This window comes from Phaenicophaeus curvirostris, chromosome 10 (assembly GCF_032191515.1).
Source record: "Phaenicophaeus curvirostris isolate KB17595 chromosome 10, BPBGC_Pcur_1.0, whole genome shotgun sequence".
NCBI classification, from domain to species: Eukaryota; Metazoa; Chordata; class Aves; order Cuculiformes; family Cuculidae; genus Phaenicophaeus; species Phaenicophaeus curvirostris.
In genome coordinates, this window is record NC_091401.1 from 19,604,715 (window position 1) to 19,624,359 (window position 19,645).

Below are 19,645 nucleotides of genomic sequence, written 5' to 3' on the forward strand. Positions count from 1 at the left end.
CACAGCAGCACTGGAAAATACAAAAATCAGCAACACTTGCTCACTGAAGTATCCAAATACCATATGCTAAGCATGCAGGAAACCTCAAACCTCAAAAATATTCTTGTCATATTATCAGTGGTTGACACATCATTCAATTAATATATTATTCCCCTTACCTGCCCAATAAGATTAACTAGAGACCAATCCAGTATAGTTCTTTAGAGTCTGCATTTTATCCCCCCAACTCAAGACTGCAGCTCACCAAGAAGCAAATACAAGAATTACAATTTAAAATTTGTTAAAATCAGGCAAACATTTACCCGATTAATACAGGAGGTCTCATTGCTGGAGACATACACTACACGTCAAAAGAGCTAAGACTTAATCTAAACAGCTTCAACTTTAATCTAACTCACTCACGATATGGTGCCAAGAATAGCTAATACAGGAAGAGAAACTAATCTTCTACCAGTAGCACGTCCTTTCAGTGGCTATATCTATAGCAGATTCAAAGACAAGACACTTCTCTTCCATTCTAGAGGGAATTCATAGAAGGAGTTGGAACAGAACAGAGGATTCTGGAAGTTCAGCTTCATACTGAGGTAGGGAAACAGCAAAGGTTCAGGTAGAAGTGTTGTGAAACGATACCACAAACTCCTTCAAGAGTTTTGGCACAAATGCCAAAGTAACAACAGTGGCCAAAGGGAGACTGATGACCACATACAATTATGTATACTTACTTGGTAATTAGAGTTACAGCAATACCAGGGTAAGAGCAATTTAGAAGGAAGAGAGATACAAATATAAAATAGCAGGCTTCATAGAGCGAGTATCACTTACGTCATCACTTCCTTTAATGATTCAATAGCTCTCTCTAGAATTATTTTATCTGGGTTCTCTTCTGCTGTATGCTTCTTAATATCTATGATTAAAAAAAATGAAAACCCACACATATTACAAGTGCCTGAGAAAAAAAATTATTCAGGTTTAAACTGTAAATCAAATAAGATGACCAAAGAAAGCACAGCTGCCCTGGAGTCCAAAAAGCCTTGGTTAAGTTCAATAAGCAGGCTAAGCAGCAATTGTCCATGCATATCATTAAGAAAAAAACCACCTACTATACAAAGCAAAACCCTCAAACTACTCTAAAATCAACAAGATCGTTGATGAGTGCAGACAAGCATAGAAGTCTTTTTCCAACTGAAGTAAGAGGGAGTGAAGTGGTTTTTAAAGACTATTTTTATTAACTTAATCATTAGAGCAAGTGGTTGATACCAGGTGAAACACATGAAGTTATAAGCCCTGTCTATATGAATTGCTGTTCTAGTTTATGCTAGCTGGATTTGAATCTCAATAGTATTTCTATATGAAGAGACAAACTGTTGCCACAGCACACCTTTCCTCTACTTATATCCTGTTGACAAATACATGAACAAGTGAAATTTAGCCAGGAGTATGTTTTCTTCAGTAATCGGTCTTGCTGACTGCCATTAAACACGATTAAGTCCCAGAATCATGCTTATTTCATATGAGAAAAGCTCTTGCTAATTATGACAAAAACAGATCTTATCTTGGTTTTAACACCTTCACAAACCAATAAAAAAAATACATCATTACATTACCATTTAGTAGTAGAGCAACACTAGGCAGCCTTTGAACAGGACGGATAAGAAGTTCAGCTAGGCTTTGGCGGCCACATTCAGGTTTAGCTTGGTTTATCTGAGGAAAAGAAAGTAGAAAAAGGAAATAATTCCTTTTTTTGTGCACACACAAAAATCAAAAGTCAGAAATTGGAAGAAAAATTGTCTTCCTTGAAACTAGCATTGCAGTAAAAGTTTAAGAATCACTTACCACAACCAGTCATTAACAGATCATGTTAAAAACCACCTTATATTCAAATCTGCACAATATTTACCACATGACTAATGTTCTCAGAAAGTATAGGTTTAAGCTATCCATATTAAACCCCTCAAGCCCTTGTTTCAGATGCTACTGTGGAGTGGGGCAGGGGATGGATCCTCTTATTAATTTCCCCATCTTCTTGATCTCAATATCTAGATGTCATTCCTGGTACCTCAGAAAACATAAGCTGAAATATGCCAGTTTGACTACTCCACTATTTCAGACACACTTGTTGTATACAGAAGTTAAAGCTCCACTGCACTATTGGCTACATATCTTTATCTTAAAGATCAAGAGTCTCAAAAGCCATTCATAGTTAAGTCTTTCTTTGAAAATGATCATCCTTTTAGATCTCCTCTGTTATGCTCCTGTTTAATAGGTTCAAGAATGCCGAGAGATTCTACCTCCCTAGAATATCACAGCTACTGAAAGCTAGTTAAAAGCTATTTCAGAAATAATGTTTCTTTTAACACAGGAAGGGGGACCAATAAAAAGCAGTAGCTCTAGTTATCTTTACAGATAATAGAAAATGCATTTGGGAGAAAATAATCAGAATGCACTTTTTCCAGCAAAAAATGCATATAATCAAAAAAACCTAGAAAGCTGTACAACAGCAGAGGAACCTGGACCTCTTAGAGAGTCTTACGGGCAGCTTGAGGGATTGAAGTACAAAGCCTTCCTATTTCTGTCTCACCAAGAGATGTTCATATTCCTCCAAGCTTCCAAAATTCCACATTCTTCCACTTACTGCATTAACTAGTGTACTTGGTAATGGTGTCCATGTTCTACCCAAAGACTTTAGTTCTGCAGGCTTACCTTTAGGAAGGCATGAAACCTTGGCTTCTGTTTTTCACATCTAGTAATAGTTTCCTTGCTCATTTCGAAGAAATTCACAAATGGAGGGTATGTTTTCAACAAGTCCTTTGACTGAAAGAAGGAACAGTTATAGCGCTGCTTTACATACTATATAGCAATTGTACATATGGTCACATGCCCTGAGCCATACAAAGCTGCTCAAAGGCACATTTTAATAAAGAATAATAAAAATATCATAAACCCATGCATGTTCACAAAACAAGCGAAGACATTTTTGCATGTCAGATGCCCAAGATTCAGTGCTGCTGATTACATGCAGACTGCTTGCAGAAACACGAAATACACTTGAGAATCCTAGAAGCTGGTGAGCAGCTGAAGTGGAAGGCAGATTCCCACCTAGTAAGATGCTTTTGGTGAGAATTGTGGAAGTTTCAAACAGGTATTTATTCCAGTTACTGCAGTCACCTTTAAAAGACATTAAACCACAAAAAGCAATACCTTAGACTGAAAACTTTTGAATGCTAAACCCTATTACCCTCAAAATAATCAGGTCAGCAAAAGCACGAGATACTAGCGGACTACTTATGTTAAAATGCATTGCTGCCCCAGACCTAGCTTTCCAGTTCTGCAAGTTCAGCACTTGGGAAAACAAGGAGTCCTTATTTATTTACACATTTCAAGTTTTGAAGGAAGAACACAAAATATTTACATGAAAAGTAATCTCCCTAGGTATTCGCTATTGATCAGAAGCAGCAGATAGCTAAGGATACAGGAAAAGCCCCTTTTAATGTCCAAGTGAAAACCAACACTACATGTCCATAGTGTTGCAAATTACAGTTCTGAAACCACATCCACTTGGGGTTTTACCCCTTTGTACAAGTGGATAGTCATACACTTAAACTTGACGTGGAGTACCTATACAGAGTATCATGTATCATCTAACTCAACTGAAAAGTTTACACAGAAAATACAATGATAAACTTTAGCATTCTTCCTCATACAGTAGAGCTTAGCTTGTATTTGCAGCTCCTACAAATAAATGATTCGTAAAGCAAGATAATACTGCATAATAGCATAAAAAACCCCAAACTTACATATTTAAGAAAGATATCACCAATACTTTTGCTTTCAGTCCAATTAATCATAAGCTCTTCCAGGTCTTCCTAGAATACACATAGGGAAGAAAATAAGATGAGAATGAACTGCATAAAGCCCTAATATACGATCAGTGTTCTGCCAAACAGAATTAGCCGTGTGTTTCCATGCTGACAAAACAGATGATCCTAAAGACTGTACAATTTCACCTCTCTAGTCTACCAAGAGCTGAAAACAAGAGACATCTGGCTTACAGAATATATAGTTTTGAATCAATGCAGGCAGAACCTAGCAGTGTATCAGCACTATCCAACTCTGCAATGAGATGACACTGCTGTGTCCAACACACTACAGAACATATCCCAAACGATTATTTGAAAAGTATATGCAGAAGACAGTTGAACCAATTCTAATTAAGAGTGCCCAACTAATATCAGACTCTTAAACCCATAAGATAGGATTGAAATAGAACTCGCATAGATTTCCCTTGCTTGCTACGCCAGGGTGTCAAGGAAATTGAGACCAAGCTGTTAAGCCTGTATCAGCTTGATAAGGATCAAGCTTATTCACTGCCAACTAATAACAGGGACAGGAGGGCACTGCTGAGTGTTCAAGATTCATTTTAAGGGAAAAGGACTCATTATTAATATTGGTTTGTTGCTGCCATTCTCTCAGCTTTATGCTAAAGACAAAGGAAAAGACAGCCACCACATCTAAACAACTACAACTGCACTGCATGCTGTAGGTGAACCTTGCTTAACACATGCTCTGCTTTCATCCAAGTTTCAGTGGGCACAGATCAACACCTATTGTGATTAACCAGTTGGTTCCCAGCAGCTGGAAAACAAAATTAAACCTGTACAACACAAACCACTGAGTTACAGGGAGCGTGCAAGTCTCTCCATTTTGAAAGCCTGTGAACTGCATACAGGATCAGACACATGCCATCATTTGAAGGATATTTTATGACTTCATATTCCAGGAATACTTGCATCATAGTCTATTGTGAGACCCAGAGATGGCCTCAGAGTGCTTGCAATCCAGATCAAAATATAAAATACAGCAAGCCTCAGGAAAACAATCTCAAAGGGAATTTTAATCAGCTCTTATTAAGCCCCACTACCAGGTCAACTGCTTCAGAGGTTGAAGTGCAAGCCAGCTTTATGAGCTAGTAATTTCTAGCAATTGGTTCAAAGCCATTTAAGAAGGAATTAGTTTTTCCTAAGAAGTGATAGAAATCTCCTTATATCAACATGTCTAAAGCCAAGGAAAACACCAATTTTTGTTTTGTTGGGTTTTTTAATTATTTTTAATTGCATAGCTTTAGCAGGGATTCTTGGAAGGATAGCTTACTCCTTTAACAGAAACATGGATGTTATAAGCATTCGTGAGATTTAGACTAGCATGTGATACCACTGGCCCTTTTGACTAGTTTCTTCCTGTAAGGGATTTCTGTAAGTGGTAAGAGGTAGTGAAACAGGAAAAGGAAAAGCCAGCAAATGAATAGCAACATTAGTTACAAGCATAATGCTCAGATATTTATAAGTAACTGTTAAATCTTACAGTGTATTCTGGATTTGCACATAAATAAACACTACGTAACAGCACCAGGATGAATCTACACCTATCCAGTAGACACAACAAAGCATGCAGAAAAGATTCAAAGTCAATATCAAAACTTCTCCCCCAAGAGAGAATTTGTATCTTGCCTTGATTTTAGTATGCACATCGAGAATATCCGGTATGCTGCCAAATATGGTCTTAATCTCTTCCTGGGCAAGGATTGGTCCTCCAAGTTGTCCTTCCTTCTCCAACGGAACTTGAAATAACTGATGAATTAGACAAAAAAAGTCAATGCTCTCCCAACTGCCACACATTGTGTTAGAAATAATTACAAAAGCAACAGTATTTTCCTTCCAGATCATACTTTCCTGCAGTCACAATCTTAAGACATTACCATTTAGCACAAGTGGGTTACGGACGAGTGGTTTTAAGATACAAACACCGACTCAGATACATTACAGGTTGAAAATAAACATTGATGTAAACTCTAGATGTCTCATAACAATTGACCTGCACTTGCTTTAAAATCAACTTACCTGAATGATTGTTGTTAGAATATCAACATAGTTACTTTCTGTCTGATACAATTCCTTTGCAACCTGCCATCTTGCAGACTGCTTTAGTGGAAGAGGAGTTGAGTTTTTGGAAGGCTTTCCACAGGATTTTGATGTTTCTGATTAAGAGAAATCCCCAAAAGAAAACAGAGCTTTATTACAATAGAGTCCATAAGAAAAAAAATAGCTCACCCTGAAAAAGCAGAAAAAAAATCAGAATTTTTCAGGGAAGATTACAGTATTTTTAAGGATATTCTGTAGATTATTCTATAGTTATGAGAGCTCTTATTAGAACACAGCTTTCTTTATGACAGCCTAATTACAGAATAATAGTAATGTATATTTCTGAAAATTAGTCTGAAACTAGTAAGTCATTTATGGGCAGATCAATGACTCAACCCTATGTTTAGTAAGAAGTGAGGATTAAGTGCTGAACATTATTTATACACATGCTATTTACAGAAGTAATTTTCTACTTTCACTTTACCATGTGAGCAAATATCCTTCAGCTGCCTACCATCCTTACATTAGGTATGTAGCTCAAAATCATTTATTGAAATCAGGATTAAGTGCAAGTGTTGCATGCAAGGACTGTCGGGCATAGAGGGAGACACAAGAAAGTCACCTCTCAAAGCTAAAGCCAAGAAGGAGTTGGAGCAGTCCATTAGTTTTAAATACTTGCTCACATATTGGACCATGGAGAACTACACTCGCTGATTCTGATGTCAAAGTTCATTTCATAGTAACTGTAACAGCAATAAGTACCTTATCTGTTTTGTTTTCAAAATAGCACTTTCGGAAACTGTCTGCTGATGTTGGATTAAAAGAAACATTTGTACCAAAGGTTACAATAGCACTAGCAAGATCTAAGAAAGCTGGTCTTTGAGAGTAATAATATTTCCCGTATTCCTTCTGAATTATCACTTAGAGCTTGTGCCTCACAGGGATTACTTATTTGACTTGTACACAGTGGCTTTTTAAAAGCAGTAGTAATAATCCCAGTAGCTCCTCTATATGATAGAATGGGACTTTTAAAAAAAAAATAAAAAGTAAATCCAGATAATAGCTTTTGACTAATCCACAATTTTCCAGTTTCCTCTCTTCCACAGGCACCACATGCAGAGACATTAAAAGCTGTTTGCCAAGTAACTGATCAAAACCAGTTGATGATTTACGTTCTTGTGAAGTTTTGACTTACAGTTCACTGACACAAATAGTGTTAACTCAACAGAACTTTTCAAACTCCTAGGAGGCGTGGGTTTTGCAGGAATTTAAGATAAAATTCCTTTAGAAAAGAAACTTAGTCCTCCTTTCTCCAAGTTCCCCACTAGAGAGGCTTTTAGATGATTTACTGTTAACTATGCTGCTTATTTATGCAGATTCTCAGCAGAGCATTTGAATCATTTTGAAGTAATGCTGTACTGTACTTCATGTTTATCAACATCATATATTTTCCTTGTTTTCCTTCAGATATGAATATGCTTACTGCGATGACAAGAGGCAACATGGCCTCTGTCTGGGTCTGACTTCTTCACTCCAGTTGTGCTTGCCACACACTTCAAAAAGGAGAAAGCCTGGAATTACTTAGGAATTCTGTAACAAAACCTGTAAGACTTCCCTACTGCTACAGTTGTCGCTTGCACGTGGAGAGCTAACCATTTCAAGTGTGCCTGAACAAAAGTTTTTAGCTCTACCTCCATTGGTAGTGCTCGACTCAGGAGTGTTAGAAATATCCAGCAAGGACCCAATAGAAAGTGAATGTTCAGCTGATGGGCGTTTCCGAGGAGGGAATGGCGACATGTCCGTTTCTCTGGTCAGTTGTGCAAGAGTCTCTTTCAAACGGCGCCTTTTGCGATTGCTGTTTGGAGTACTCAGAGAAAGGAGTGACACAGATTTCTTGAGGCCAGGAGACTCCGACTGCAGAAAAGAAAGAAAAAAAAGCTTAGCTTAGTGTTTTTACCCCCGGTATCCAGCTCAAATCCATGTAAAGGTAAGTTAATTGCAGAGACCAGCACACGACTCAACTCCTAGGAAAGCTGAAGGGAAAGGGGTAGAGCCCCTTTTCTTTTTTAAGCTGGAAGCCACACTAGTTTTGTTTGACTACAAAACAAGTTCAACCTTTCGGAAGCAGAAGAAAAAAATTTCCAAATTAGTATTCTGTATGTAAAATTGATAATGAATTATCCAAAACTTAAATGGTGCTATGAAACATCTCATCTCTGGCCCCACACATGTTAATTTTATCACCAATACGTACCACACATTATGTGAGAGTTCAACATACCTTCTCAAATAAATACATAGACTCTCCAGCTCTGGCATCCATTTGAATGCTTCCCCAGAACCACTAAAAGGAAAAAAAAAATCCCCACACATTAAGAACATGTTACAGGGTTCCACCTAAAGTTAAAAGCATGCAAAATAATGTATGCAATAGACAGGCAGTTTGCACACTAAATGCAAACATGTGGCTCATTCTGAAAAAAAGTATTATATAGCAATATACTTTCATGAAGTTTTCAGTACTAACCTCTTGCTTTACAACATAAAGTTTTTTTAAAGGCTCAAATGGAAGATCTTTTACAGTACTTTCTTCAACCACTAAGTGTGTACACCTTTCATCACCAACTGGTAAATAATGTCCTCCTAGATAAAAAAAGGCAAGTTAGAAAAACTGAGGAATATTACTGTCAGAAACTAGGAGCTCACTTGATAGTTCTGTGACACCTATTATTAATGAGATAAGAGCCAGAGAGAGATGAACTCTCCATTTGCCGGGCTTACACAACAGCCCAAATATTACCAGCAGTGGAAAGCTTTTAGGAAGTAGGATGCAGCACACAGTGGTAAAGTACACATTGCAAAGTCAAGAGTACACAGAATTCAGAAGGCATTTAAACCAATATACCTTTTGGAAAGCATTTGTTGGAAGAGCAAGCCAGGAATACTCACCCTAAAGACATCCACAATCTAGAACTTGTGCATAACTTAAGTAGCAATCTTATAAGTCACAATCTTACAAGTAGCTTTAGGTAAACAGGTCAGGGAAAGGAAAAAAAAGTAAACCCAGCCAAACTTTCACCTCTTTGGGGAAAGCCATAATGTTACAAACTTGCTCCACTGCTTTTTTGTAGTAGTTACACATAACTCTAGCAATAAGGCTGGAGACTTGTAATTATCTGTTACAACACTACTGTCAATGGGATTATTAATATTGTACAACAATACCGACAAATGGAACATTTCCAATCAAACATTTTAACAATGATTATTCATATCAAAGCTATAAAGATTGTAGATGCTTTCTGTGAATTATGTGAAGATGCATACCACAAAACTGGTTATGAAAACTGAAGCAGAAAAAATATATTACACAGGATATCTTCAAGCACCCTAGAAATGCTTTTTTAAACTGTCTATGGTTTCAATCAGACTAGGAAGTTTGAAGTCTTAAACAGTTAACAGAGCTTACACATACACCGACATCCAAAAATCAGTTTATAACTCTCCAAGTTGAAGAGTCTTCATAAATGCTTCAGGATTCACAATCCAGCATTTCAGCTTCAGGGAAGTATTTATCAGCTATAAGCCCCATTCTTTTCACAGGTCAACTTTCATAAACAACCACCTTGCATTTCTGTCATTTCTTCCATGTTAGCTTTCTCATCATCAGAGAATCCAAGGAAACTTAACATGCAATCCTGGAAGGGAAGAACCTTGAACTGATTTCTAAAGTCATCATCAGCTGCACAGAAATCACTGGGGAAAGAAAAGATGCACAAAAAGGTAACTAAATCAGTGCTACATCACTATTTAAAGAGAAGCTCACAACACTACAGGTTAACAGGATGCAAAGTTAAAGTTGAAGGAAAAATAACCACCTACATTTCATTCCTTTTCTCCCAAGCCTTATAAATCCACTCTGCTTTCAGGATAGGAGTACCAAGGCTAACAGCAATCTACAAAAAAGTGAAAGCACAAATTGTACCAAGTATTTCCATTTAAGTCTTTACCATGCCAAGGAAAAATTGGAATCTTGCTTTTGCTTTTCAAGACAGATACTGCAAAAAGTGAACATATTGCTGCAAGAATCATGTCCAACTAACTCCCAAGAGTTGGAATGTATTAATTCTTCCATGACTATGAGATCCGATCAATAGCTATTTGACACTTACCCAAAAGCACAACATTGTCAGTCCGATACCCTTCACCTTTCACAAAAGCACAAAAACAAAACTCTGTTCCAGCAGAATATGGAATATTTGTTCAACTTTTGATATTTTGGAGGAAGACAAACGTCCCAGTCTGCTTTTGCCAAAGAGAAAGTGACTATTCCAAAAGTTACTTTCACAACTACTTGAAAGAGACCGTAAAGTTTTCCTACTTTCTCCCTTTGAGGGGGTAGAAAGGACTGTTTGAACAGAGTTAGAAAGTAGGTCTTCTCTTCCAACTGCAAGACTACAAAAACAGACTAGGAAAAAGCAACAGCTGACTAAGAATTCAAACAAGGTCAAGGGACATAGGTATTGCTATGTCATATTCCATAGTACAAAAATCTATAAGCTTGTATTTACTTGTCAACTGGACATACATGTTTTGAATGATTCTCTTTTAATGTCAGAAAAAAAAAACACCCCTATATTTACATGTAAAGGAAAATTTGAATGCTTACAGTAAGTTAAATTTATTTTTTAAAAGATGCACAAAATTCAGTACTAAGTTCTTTCACAAGTTACCTCAAAGTCTGTTTGGAGAAAAAAAAAAAAAGCAGGCATGTTGATATATAAATACTTGTTGAATGGTGACAAATGTTTATAATCTTCTTAAGTACTGACACTATCAGCACTTAAACATTGTGGTTCTAGTCGATTACTAGTCTATTTCAAAAACTCTGCATTTAGGCAAATTACACTATTTAGATCTCCGAGAGAAACATGTCAAAGCTCAACAACAGAGATGAACTCAGGATTATAAGTCACTGTTGTGAGCACAGGGGAAAAAAAAAAGCAACTAATGAGCTGAAGCGAGACCTAGTCTACACAACTCAAACATTGGAAGTTTCCATGAAGTACCAACTCAAGCTTACATACTCTGAATTTGTCTCCATGTGTTGAGTTAGCCACCAGATGTGTGACTTTTGAGCTAAAGTCCCTTCGAATAACTCCACCCATATGATGAACCAAGGTCACTAGCTCAACCTGGAAAATAATGAAATACGTTTTCAGTATACCTTTTGAAGCATACAGTGCAGAAAGCCATACAAAAATAGTTCACAAAGCAAGCTACTGGAGGTTACATTGGATGTCTAGTAACAGAAACACTATAATTTGTTCTTACAACTTGTTCAAATCAGCAGAAAATACAGCTGATACAGAAGTATTAATCTTTCACTTTTAACACAGCCTTACTCTGTAGCTTCAGGAAGGCTACCCAAGCCATCAGTACTCTTGTGCTCATCATACATAATGCCTTCACATGTGCACGCACAATAGATTTAAGGTATATTATCCTCATGGATTGAATCAAGTCTACCTGAAGGGGTAATTGCCAGAATTTACATAAGACTGATCGGTTCAATTTGAATCTAGCCAATCAAACCTAATTATTCGTAATACTGGGCAAAGTCTTTTGTGGTGTTTTGTGGGTTTTGGCGGGGGGGGAGGTTCTGGGTTTATTTGTTGTTTTTGTTTGTTTTTTTTTTTTAACTCTGATGAAAACGTGGAGCCATATTGCTGATTCCCTGGTATCCAACAGGGACATTAGCTGCCAACTGCATCACAGAAATGGAGAAGCAAAGTGCTAGAGTATCAAACCATTTCATGCCTAGATATGGCCCGATAGCACAACAGTGAGATGGCACAGCAGCAAGATAACATCTTCAAATGCTACAAACTAGACTATAAAGCATGATTTGATCACACTACCACCTGTACAAATGAGAGGACACTACTGAGTAAACACCACCTTACTTGAAGCTTAAATCTACAAATCATAGAATCATAGAATAACCAGGTTGGAAGAGACTCACCAGATCATCGAGTCCAACCATTCCTATCAAACACTAAACCATGCCCCTTAGCATCTCGTCCACCCATGCCTTAAACACCTCCAGGGAAGGTGAATCAACCACCTCCCTGGGCAGCCTCTGCCAGTGCCCAATGACCCTTTCTGTGAAGAATTTTTTCCTAATGTCCAGCCTAAACCTCCCCTGGCAGAGCTTGAGGCCATTCCCTCTTGTCCTGTCCCCTGTCACTTGGGAGAAGAGGCCACCACCCTCCTCTCTACAACATCCTTTCAGGTAGTTATAGAGAGCAATGAGGTCTCCCCTCAGCCTCCTCTTCTCCAGGCTAAACAACCCCAGCTCTCTCAGCCGCTCCTCATAAGGCCTGTTCTCCAGCCCCATCACCAGCTTTGTTGCTCTTCTCTGGACTCGCTCCAGAGCCTCAACATCCTTCTTGTGGTGAGGGGCCCAGAACTGAACACAGGATTCGAGGAGCGGTCTCACCAGTGCCAAGTACAGAGGGAGAATAACCTCCCTGGACCTGCTGGTCACACCATTTCTGATACAAGCCAAGATGCCATTGGCCTTCTTGGCCACCTGGGCTGGCTCATGTTCAGTTGGCTGTCAACCAACACCCCCAGGTCCCTCTCCTCCAGGCAGCTTTCTAGACAGACTTCTCCTAGTCTGTAGCACTGCATGGGGTTGAATTAGGGCTGTTTAATGTCATTCAACAACAAAAAAAAGTGACCAAAAATGGCGTGGACAAGGTGACTTGGACTAGGAAATAGTTCATTTTCCATCCTCAAACATCACTGCCTCTGGATGTGCAACATAACAGTTCATTCCCCCATATGAGCTCTAGTCATGGTTAAACCCTATGGGTGATAGAGCAGAAAAAAATTAAAAAAAGAAAAACCAAACACACCTAACAGTTTTACCAATCCAAAAGAAAAAGTCTTACCAATTCCTCTTTCTTTCTGAATCCCGTAAAACACAGTACCAAGTTCAACATACTTGCACAGTACAGTGGGCGACAGGAGAAAGGTAAAGGCTGAAAGAAATAAGTGTACTAGTCAAAACCATACAGCTTCCATTACAGTTTTAACATTATCTTTAATACAGTCCTATTGTTCCTAGTATTAAAATGCATCAGACACTAATCCAAATCTGTGTATTCAGTTACACACTGACAACTCTGGAACTTGAGTAACTAGAGCACCCTCAAGTTTCACAGGTAGCGCTCTGTCCTGTTTTTAACCTCCCCAATCCACCCCCTCTGCACAACAAGCTTTGGAAATACAAAGCATCTGCTGGAGCATCATTTGTATGCTGTCTTTCCTAATGGCACAATCCCAGCTAAGGGTTTAACAACTCCCACAACTACTGCAGTAGTCAGTCTTTGTATTGTTCGCCTGTGCCTTCTCACTACATGTAATATTACACCACAGTATTACAAACCTACTTTTCTTAAAATTCTCTTGCCAAGAACGTTTATGACTGATTGGCAAAGCAAAACAGATTTTGAACACTTAACACTTAGAACTCCCTGCACCAGAGCACTACTCAGCCGACTTCAACAGAAAGCACATACCTCTCCTTTTCGCGCACAGTGCAGCAATACTGGAGGTCCAATGACACGGCAATCTGATTTGCAGAGGTTTTTAAAAACAGAATCTTGGAAGTCGGATATAACAAAGACAGTCTCAAATTCTGGGGAATCGAAATCTCCAAGTTCTTCTATCGTGTCTATCGTTATGTAAGGCACTTTAATTTCCTTGATTTATGGGGACAAATGAGAAACCATTATTCAAGCAATGCACTTACGCTGGTGTCAAATTTCAACAAATTTTTATTTTAGACGATTAGAAAAAAGATTCTTAGAATTTGTGAAAGATGAATGATATGCACTGTTCTCTAGCATAAGAATAGCTATGAACTACATATAAAAAAATAAACTTAAAGAAATTCCTCCTTCTGAAAAAGAATTCTAGTTACTTTAGTAGTTTATGTATCAGTTCACACTGACAACATCACATTGGAAATATCTGTAGACTGAAAGAAGCAAACTAGGCACAAAATAAATGAAAGTCCAGACAGTCAGAACAGCTTAAGGTACTCCTGGATGCTACTAAAAAGTAGCACCCAGCTTGCAACAGCAACCTCCATGCTGCGTGAGACCTCAAGAACAAAAGTCAATTTTGTTTATGCTTTAATCTTTTTAAGGGTTCTAAAAATCTGGTCTGTTCCAGTCTCAAACATTAGTTACATATCATTTCTTAAGTTTTTCACATCAAGAAAAGAAGAGCAACTTTTTACACTTCAGTTCAAATGCAGCTTTCAACTGAAAGAGAAGTCAAATAACCAATTATGAAGTCAGTTCATAGCAAAAACTTATGCCTTGACAGAAAATAAGCATGCAGTTGAATGTCTCTGTTAAGATTTCTATCCCTCTGTTAGAAAACACCACTAATTAAAAGCTGCAGACATTACTTCCATATTTGAAAGTTTGTAAAAAAAGTGCCAATTTCAATAAGCTTTAAGTGACACCATCAGAAACATTAGCATATATTGTGACTATTACGCTGAGTTAATATAAATTACAGTGTGCGCACGTTTTGGTCCCAGTGAAGTACAACATGCCGCATGCAATCACATGTGTTTAATTGCATGACATACCATATGAACAATACTTTTTATTAGTTTTTCTTCTGATTTACCAGGACTAGATTCCTTTATCTTTATAACTGGTACTTCCATTATCTTAATGGTCTGTGGAAGAGGAGAACTTCAGTACAGAACCAAATTGATTACTAAAACTCTACAAGCACATCATCTCAATTCCAGTCACTTTTTTAGCTTAGAGCCACATACCTCCAAGGCCTTCAGAAGCTCCTCACATTTCCCTGCTTCCTGAACCAAAGCCACTCTTGTTTCTACTTGAGGCATTTCTTCTGTTTATAGAAAAACAGTGATGTTTGTATTTTAATAGAAAAAACATCCATGCTAGGTCTAAAAATCAATTAGTAGAAGAATACAGGCAGACTGCATCCTTTCAAGATGCCTTGCTTATCACAAATAAGCCTGAAAATAAATGTTACCTCAAGAAGCCCATCCTTTAATTAAGGCATACCTAACAGACTACAGAGCCTGAACTATCTAGTATATGGTGAAACAAGATCCTGCGATTCATGACCTTACAGTCAAAGCAAAAACATGCAAGAAGAGTCAGCAAGGAGGAAGGGGGAACCAAAACAGCAAAATTGACTAAATGTTTCTAGATACCAAGACTTGCTAGAAGATACAGCTGGTATCTTTTCTAGTTTATGCTCAAGGTCCATAAGTTCCTAGTAACCGCTTAGTTCCACCCAGGAATATCAGAAGTGAAGTCAGACATCTTGTTCTTTTTCTCCATGTTTTATTAATAAACTTTCAAAATATTAAGAGAAAGGAACATGTGTTGCCTCTGTGTCATTTGCACTAAAAGACTGTCACTGGATTTTGACTACTTCACAACAGGAAGAGAAAAGGTATCTTTGTTTTTTAATTTCAAGATTTGTTCTTGAATTAATTTCAAGCTCAAGACTATTCATTTCTCCAGGGACTACCTATACACCTACACAACAGAGCAGCTGTTGTTTCCCAACACTGGCATCAAAACATCACCTGCAACTATTTATTCCACAGAAGAGGCATCAAATGGAACTAACAGCTTTCTATACATCAGCCAGAAGATTCATTTGATTTCACAGCCATAAGCCCAAATTTTTGTAACAAGATGAGTTAAAAATTAAGGCCAGTCCCTTTGTTGGTGAAAGGATACCAATACAGCACCCTTCTGGCTACCCTACACAATTCTGCAGTTCAGCAAAGCACTTGTAGGTATTTGGTAGTTTTGAAAACCCAAAAGTATTTAGTCATTATGAAAACATAGTAGTCTTAAAATAAGATTCTCCCCTCACCTTCAATGTCCAAAACAGATACAGGAAATACATTCTCCTTAGAGGTTTCAATACTTTTTGAATCAAGAACAGAAGAATCAGCCAGGAGGCTCCTCCCAGTTTCAGACACCAGGACGCTGTTGTCAGCCATGGTTATGCCTTGTCTCTTCCTTCAGCAGCTAGAAGATAAGTGTGCTAAACTAAGATTAATGAACTTCTGCACACGTATGATTTCTATAAATAGGACAGCCAGAATAAACTTCAGATTTCTGAAAACAAAATATTTAGACTCTTATTAAAATCCCATTCACACCGACAGAGCAATTCCAAAAGATTATCAGCAGTCATGCAACAGGTAGAGAGGACTGAAAATAAACCCATTACAGAACTGGTTTTGAGCAGGCTGCCTACCACAGATAATTCATTTGCACAGAAAGCTGCAGAGATTACTTGATTACCAAGCAGCAATAAAGCAGTAAGGAAGCAGTAACTCTAGCATTCATTTTAATTTTTTTGTCACAGAACACCAACAAACTAAAAGCACTTGTCTGCTTCAGTGATAAACTATTGTAAGCTAGATTTGAGACCACGGCTAGTATTGTTAAAGTGAAACATTAACAAAGAATTAGGATCTAGCATCTTGCTAGAATTTGATTTTTCAGGTGAACTGCTTAGAGTTACTGTGGTTACATAAAAATGACTACCTGGGGAATAGAACCAGCAATGTTCACTCAGAGAAACCTAGTTTTTCTTAAAATGCTTGAGTCTCTACAAAGTTAATAAGTACATATGTCTACCTGTATGATCTAGTCTACTGTCCTACATTGACTATAATATAGTAGAAGTACCCATTATCATCAGGTCACCTGCCTTCTCACAAACAGATTATATCTGCACTCTCTGCCCATCAAAAACTTGTCACATGAGAGGACTAAGAACTCTGCCTTTCTAATGTTTTGTACAGGTAGCTACCTGAATCTTATTCCAAAAAATCTCTTCAAAGACATGTGCCCAACACATAGCACGCTTTCTTTTGTGCATGAAGCTAGAACCATGCATTTCCTGTGATTCGTCACTCACAGGAACTTAAATATTTGCATGGTGGTATCAAATCACCTAGAACAACCATTGTATTGAACCGCTGTAGGTTAATAACCCTCTGTAGCACTTTAGTTAAAGTCCTTTTTATGACTGTAAACACCTTTAAAACGGTAGCCACCCAAATAATACACTAAAGCATTGTCTGAAAGAAAACTCATGAGGTAGTAAAACAGAGAATATCTATGCTATACTTCAAGTTGTGCAATGCCTGGGCAATGACATAGCAAAGTAAAAACCAGAAGACAAAAAACAATGGGTATTTCAGCATAGCTACAATATAGAAAAATTTCATCTTCTGGAGTTCAGGAGGTCATGTTTCAGACTCTTGGACAGGATTCACGTTTTCATGATATATCAGGTAAGTTCCTAATATCTGATAAGGAATAAGTCAACACTACAAATCTATCATAATTCTAGGCATATTCAGTTATCAAACTTGCCACCTCGTTTGCAATTTTAATGTCACACACAGCAGTGAAAGCTCCATGAATGAAGCTTCCTAGCAGTAAGCCCCAGTCACCCAGCTAGTTTATCTCAGAATATCTTGAGACCTAGTAAGAAGAGAAAGTAACTTTAAGCAGAAAGAGTCTTCTGTTATCACCTCCCCAGAAGGTTATAAAGATACCATGAGGAACTGTTACGCAATTGCCTCTTCTTCTGCAGTGAAGGTGGAAGGAAGCATAATCTTAGAAGAGTCAAACCATATTGTTAATAATAATTACCACACAGTTATATAGAAGATCAGACAAAAGAAAAAAATCAACTCCAGTTATGGGTACCATAAAATTTAAACCCTACAGCCTGTTTTTAAAAAGTCTGATTCTGTCACAACACTGTTGTTATACCTAACATGGATATGACCTTACAGAGAACTTCATAGGATATTTGGGAGAAGCACATTATTGGAAATAGCATGGACTCCACAGCTTGTCCAATTTTTTGTTTATTTATGGGGTTCCATTCTGTCTGTATTTAAATAAATATTCCCCATTTTAATGGTCACATATTAATAACATAATACTCATCACTACACTTACATACTGAGAGTACCAAGACGTGAAAGAACAAACACCACACAGAAGGTATGAAGACAACAGTTCTCTTTCACATGAAAATGAGCAAAAGGCAGAACACCATCACCGCAGACCCGAACGCCCGTACAGCATCACATGAAAGGACCTTATCACACAGAATCACTAGGTTGGAAAAGACCCACGGGATCATAGAGTCCAGCTGTTCCTATCAATCACTAAACCATGCCCCTCAGCGCCTCAAGCTTATGAATGCTTACAAATACCTAAAGGGTGAGTGTCAAAAGGATGGGGCCAGGCTCTTCTCAGCAGTGCCCAGCAACAGGACAAAGGGCAATAGGTACAAACTGGAACACAGGAACTTCCATGCTTCTTTACTGTAAAGGTGACAGAGGAGTGGAACAGGCTGTCCAAGGAGGCTGCAGAGTTTCCTTCTCTGAAGGTATTCAAACCCCACCTGGGCGTGATCCTGTGCAAACCTGCTCCAGGTGACCCTGCTTTATCAGAGGAATTGAACCTGATGATCCCCAGAGATCCCTTCCAACCCAACCATTCTGAGGCTTCCCAAAAGTTTGTGGAAAACCCAGAAGTCACACAACACCCACACGCTAAGATGTGTTCCTTAAAGCAAGGAGACGACACTAACAGATTCCCAACGTCATAGAATCATGGAACAGTTTGGGTCGGAAGGGACCTTAAAGATCACCTAGTTCCAACTCCCCTGCCATGTGGGGGGGACACGTCCCACTGGATCAGGCTGCCCAAGGCCCATCCAACCTGGCCCCGGACACCCCGAGGGATGGGGCAGCCACAGCTTCCCCGGAAAGCCTGTGCCAGTGCCTCATCACTCTCATAGCGAGGAAATTCTTCCTTATGCCTAGTCTAAGCCCGCTCCTCTCCAGCCGCCCCTTTCCCTCCCCAGGAGCGCGGCCGCCGCGCATCCCCTCGGGCCGCTTCCGCCTCACAGGCTGGGTGAGGAGGGCCCGGAGCGGCGCTGCGGAGCCGCGAGGGCTCCCCAGGCCTCACGAGAGCCGCAGACCCGGGCCGCCCGCCCTCACCGGCCCGGCGCCCCCTCTCACCGCCGCCTGCCAGTCGCAAAGCCAGGCTCCGCCATGAGCGGCGGCCGCCGATTCAAAAAGCCAGCGGCCGCACTGAGGGCGCCGCCTATTGGCTGCCGGCCCTGCCGCCCCGCCCTGCGCCGCCGCCCCATTCGCCAGCTCTCCGAGAATCCCCGCCCCCGAACTCCTTTTATGGGCAGGGCGTCAGCCCCTCCCTCTCTGATTGGGCGCCGGCGCTGCCGCTCGTGGCGGGGCGGCCTCCCATTGGCGGAGGGCCGCTCCCGGGCCTCGCGGCCGTACCCGGGCCTCGCGGCCGTACCCGAGAGCAGGTGCGGCGGTGCCGGACGCTGATTGGCCGCGGGCGGGTTCGAACGGTCCCAACGGCCGCGGCCGAGGCCCGGATGGGGCGGGCGGGAGCCGTGGCCCCGGCCTCGCTGCATGCCAGGTTCTCCCTGGCGCTGCGTCACTGAAATCGGGAAAAGAAACTTCTTAACACCAACCGGGGGGGGCTGAAGAAGCAAGTGTTCTTTTTAATACAGTACCAGATATACGGGGGGATCAGTCGCCCCACTGTATCTTGATTTCCTTGGCATCTGCCCCCTTT

General features: G+C 39.6%; 1 protein-coding gene across 2 annotated transcripts in view; it reads right to left on the reverse strand.

The window, feature by feature from the left end:
• The window catches only part of ECT2 (epithelial cell transforming 2), a 30,111-nt gene extending 11,012 nt beyond the window's left edge, over window positions 1–19,099 (reverse strand). The window contains exons 1-18 of one of the 2 annotated variants that reach the window (XM_069864632.1): window positions 19,063–19,099; window positions 15,873–16,030; window positions 14,785–14,864; window positions 14,590–14,682; window positions 13,505–13,687; window positions 12,875–12,964; window positions 11,003–11,110; window positions 9,798–9,871; window positions 9,541–9,671; window positions 8,443–8,558; window positions 8,197–8,259; window positions 7,607–7,829; window positions 5,895–6,031; window positions 5,505–5,624; window positions 3,795–3,863; window positions 2,701–2,811; window positions 1,605–1,701; window positions 823–904 (exon numbers count right to left, since the gene is read on the reverse strand). In XM_069864632.1, coding sequence (XP_069720733.1) covers window positions 823–904; window positions 1,605–1,701; window positions 2,701–2,811; window positions 3,795–3,863; window positions 5,505–5,624; window positions 5,895–6,031; window positions 7,607–7,829; window positions 8,197–8,259; window positions 8,443–8,558; window positions 9,541–9,671; window positions 9,798–9,871; window positions 11,003–11,110; window positions 12,875–12,964; window positions 13,505–13,687; window positions 14,590–14,682; window positions 14,785–14,864; window positions 15,873–16,002 — 1,907 coding nt within the window. In that variant the 5' untranslated portion in view covers window positions 16,003–16,030; window positions 19,063–19,099. Of the gene's footprint in view, window positions 1–822; window positions 905–1,604; window positions 1,702–2,700; window positions 2,812–3,794; window positions 3,864–5,504; window positions 5,625–5,894; window positions 6,032–7,606; window positions 7,830–8,196; window positions 8,260–8,442; window positions 8,559–9,540; window positions 9,672–9,797; window positions 9,872–11,002; window positions 11,111–12,874; window positions 12,965–13,504; window positions 13,688–14,589; window positions 14,683–14,784; window positions 14,865–15,872; window positions 16,031–19,062 lie in introns of those variants that run through there. The other variant, XM_069864633.1, reaches the window with a different exon arrangement.
• Between the last annotated feature and the right edge of the window lie 546 nt (window positions 19,100–19,645).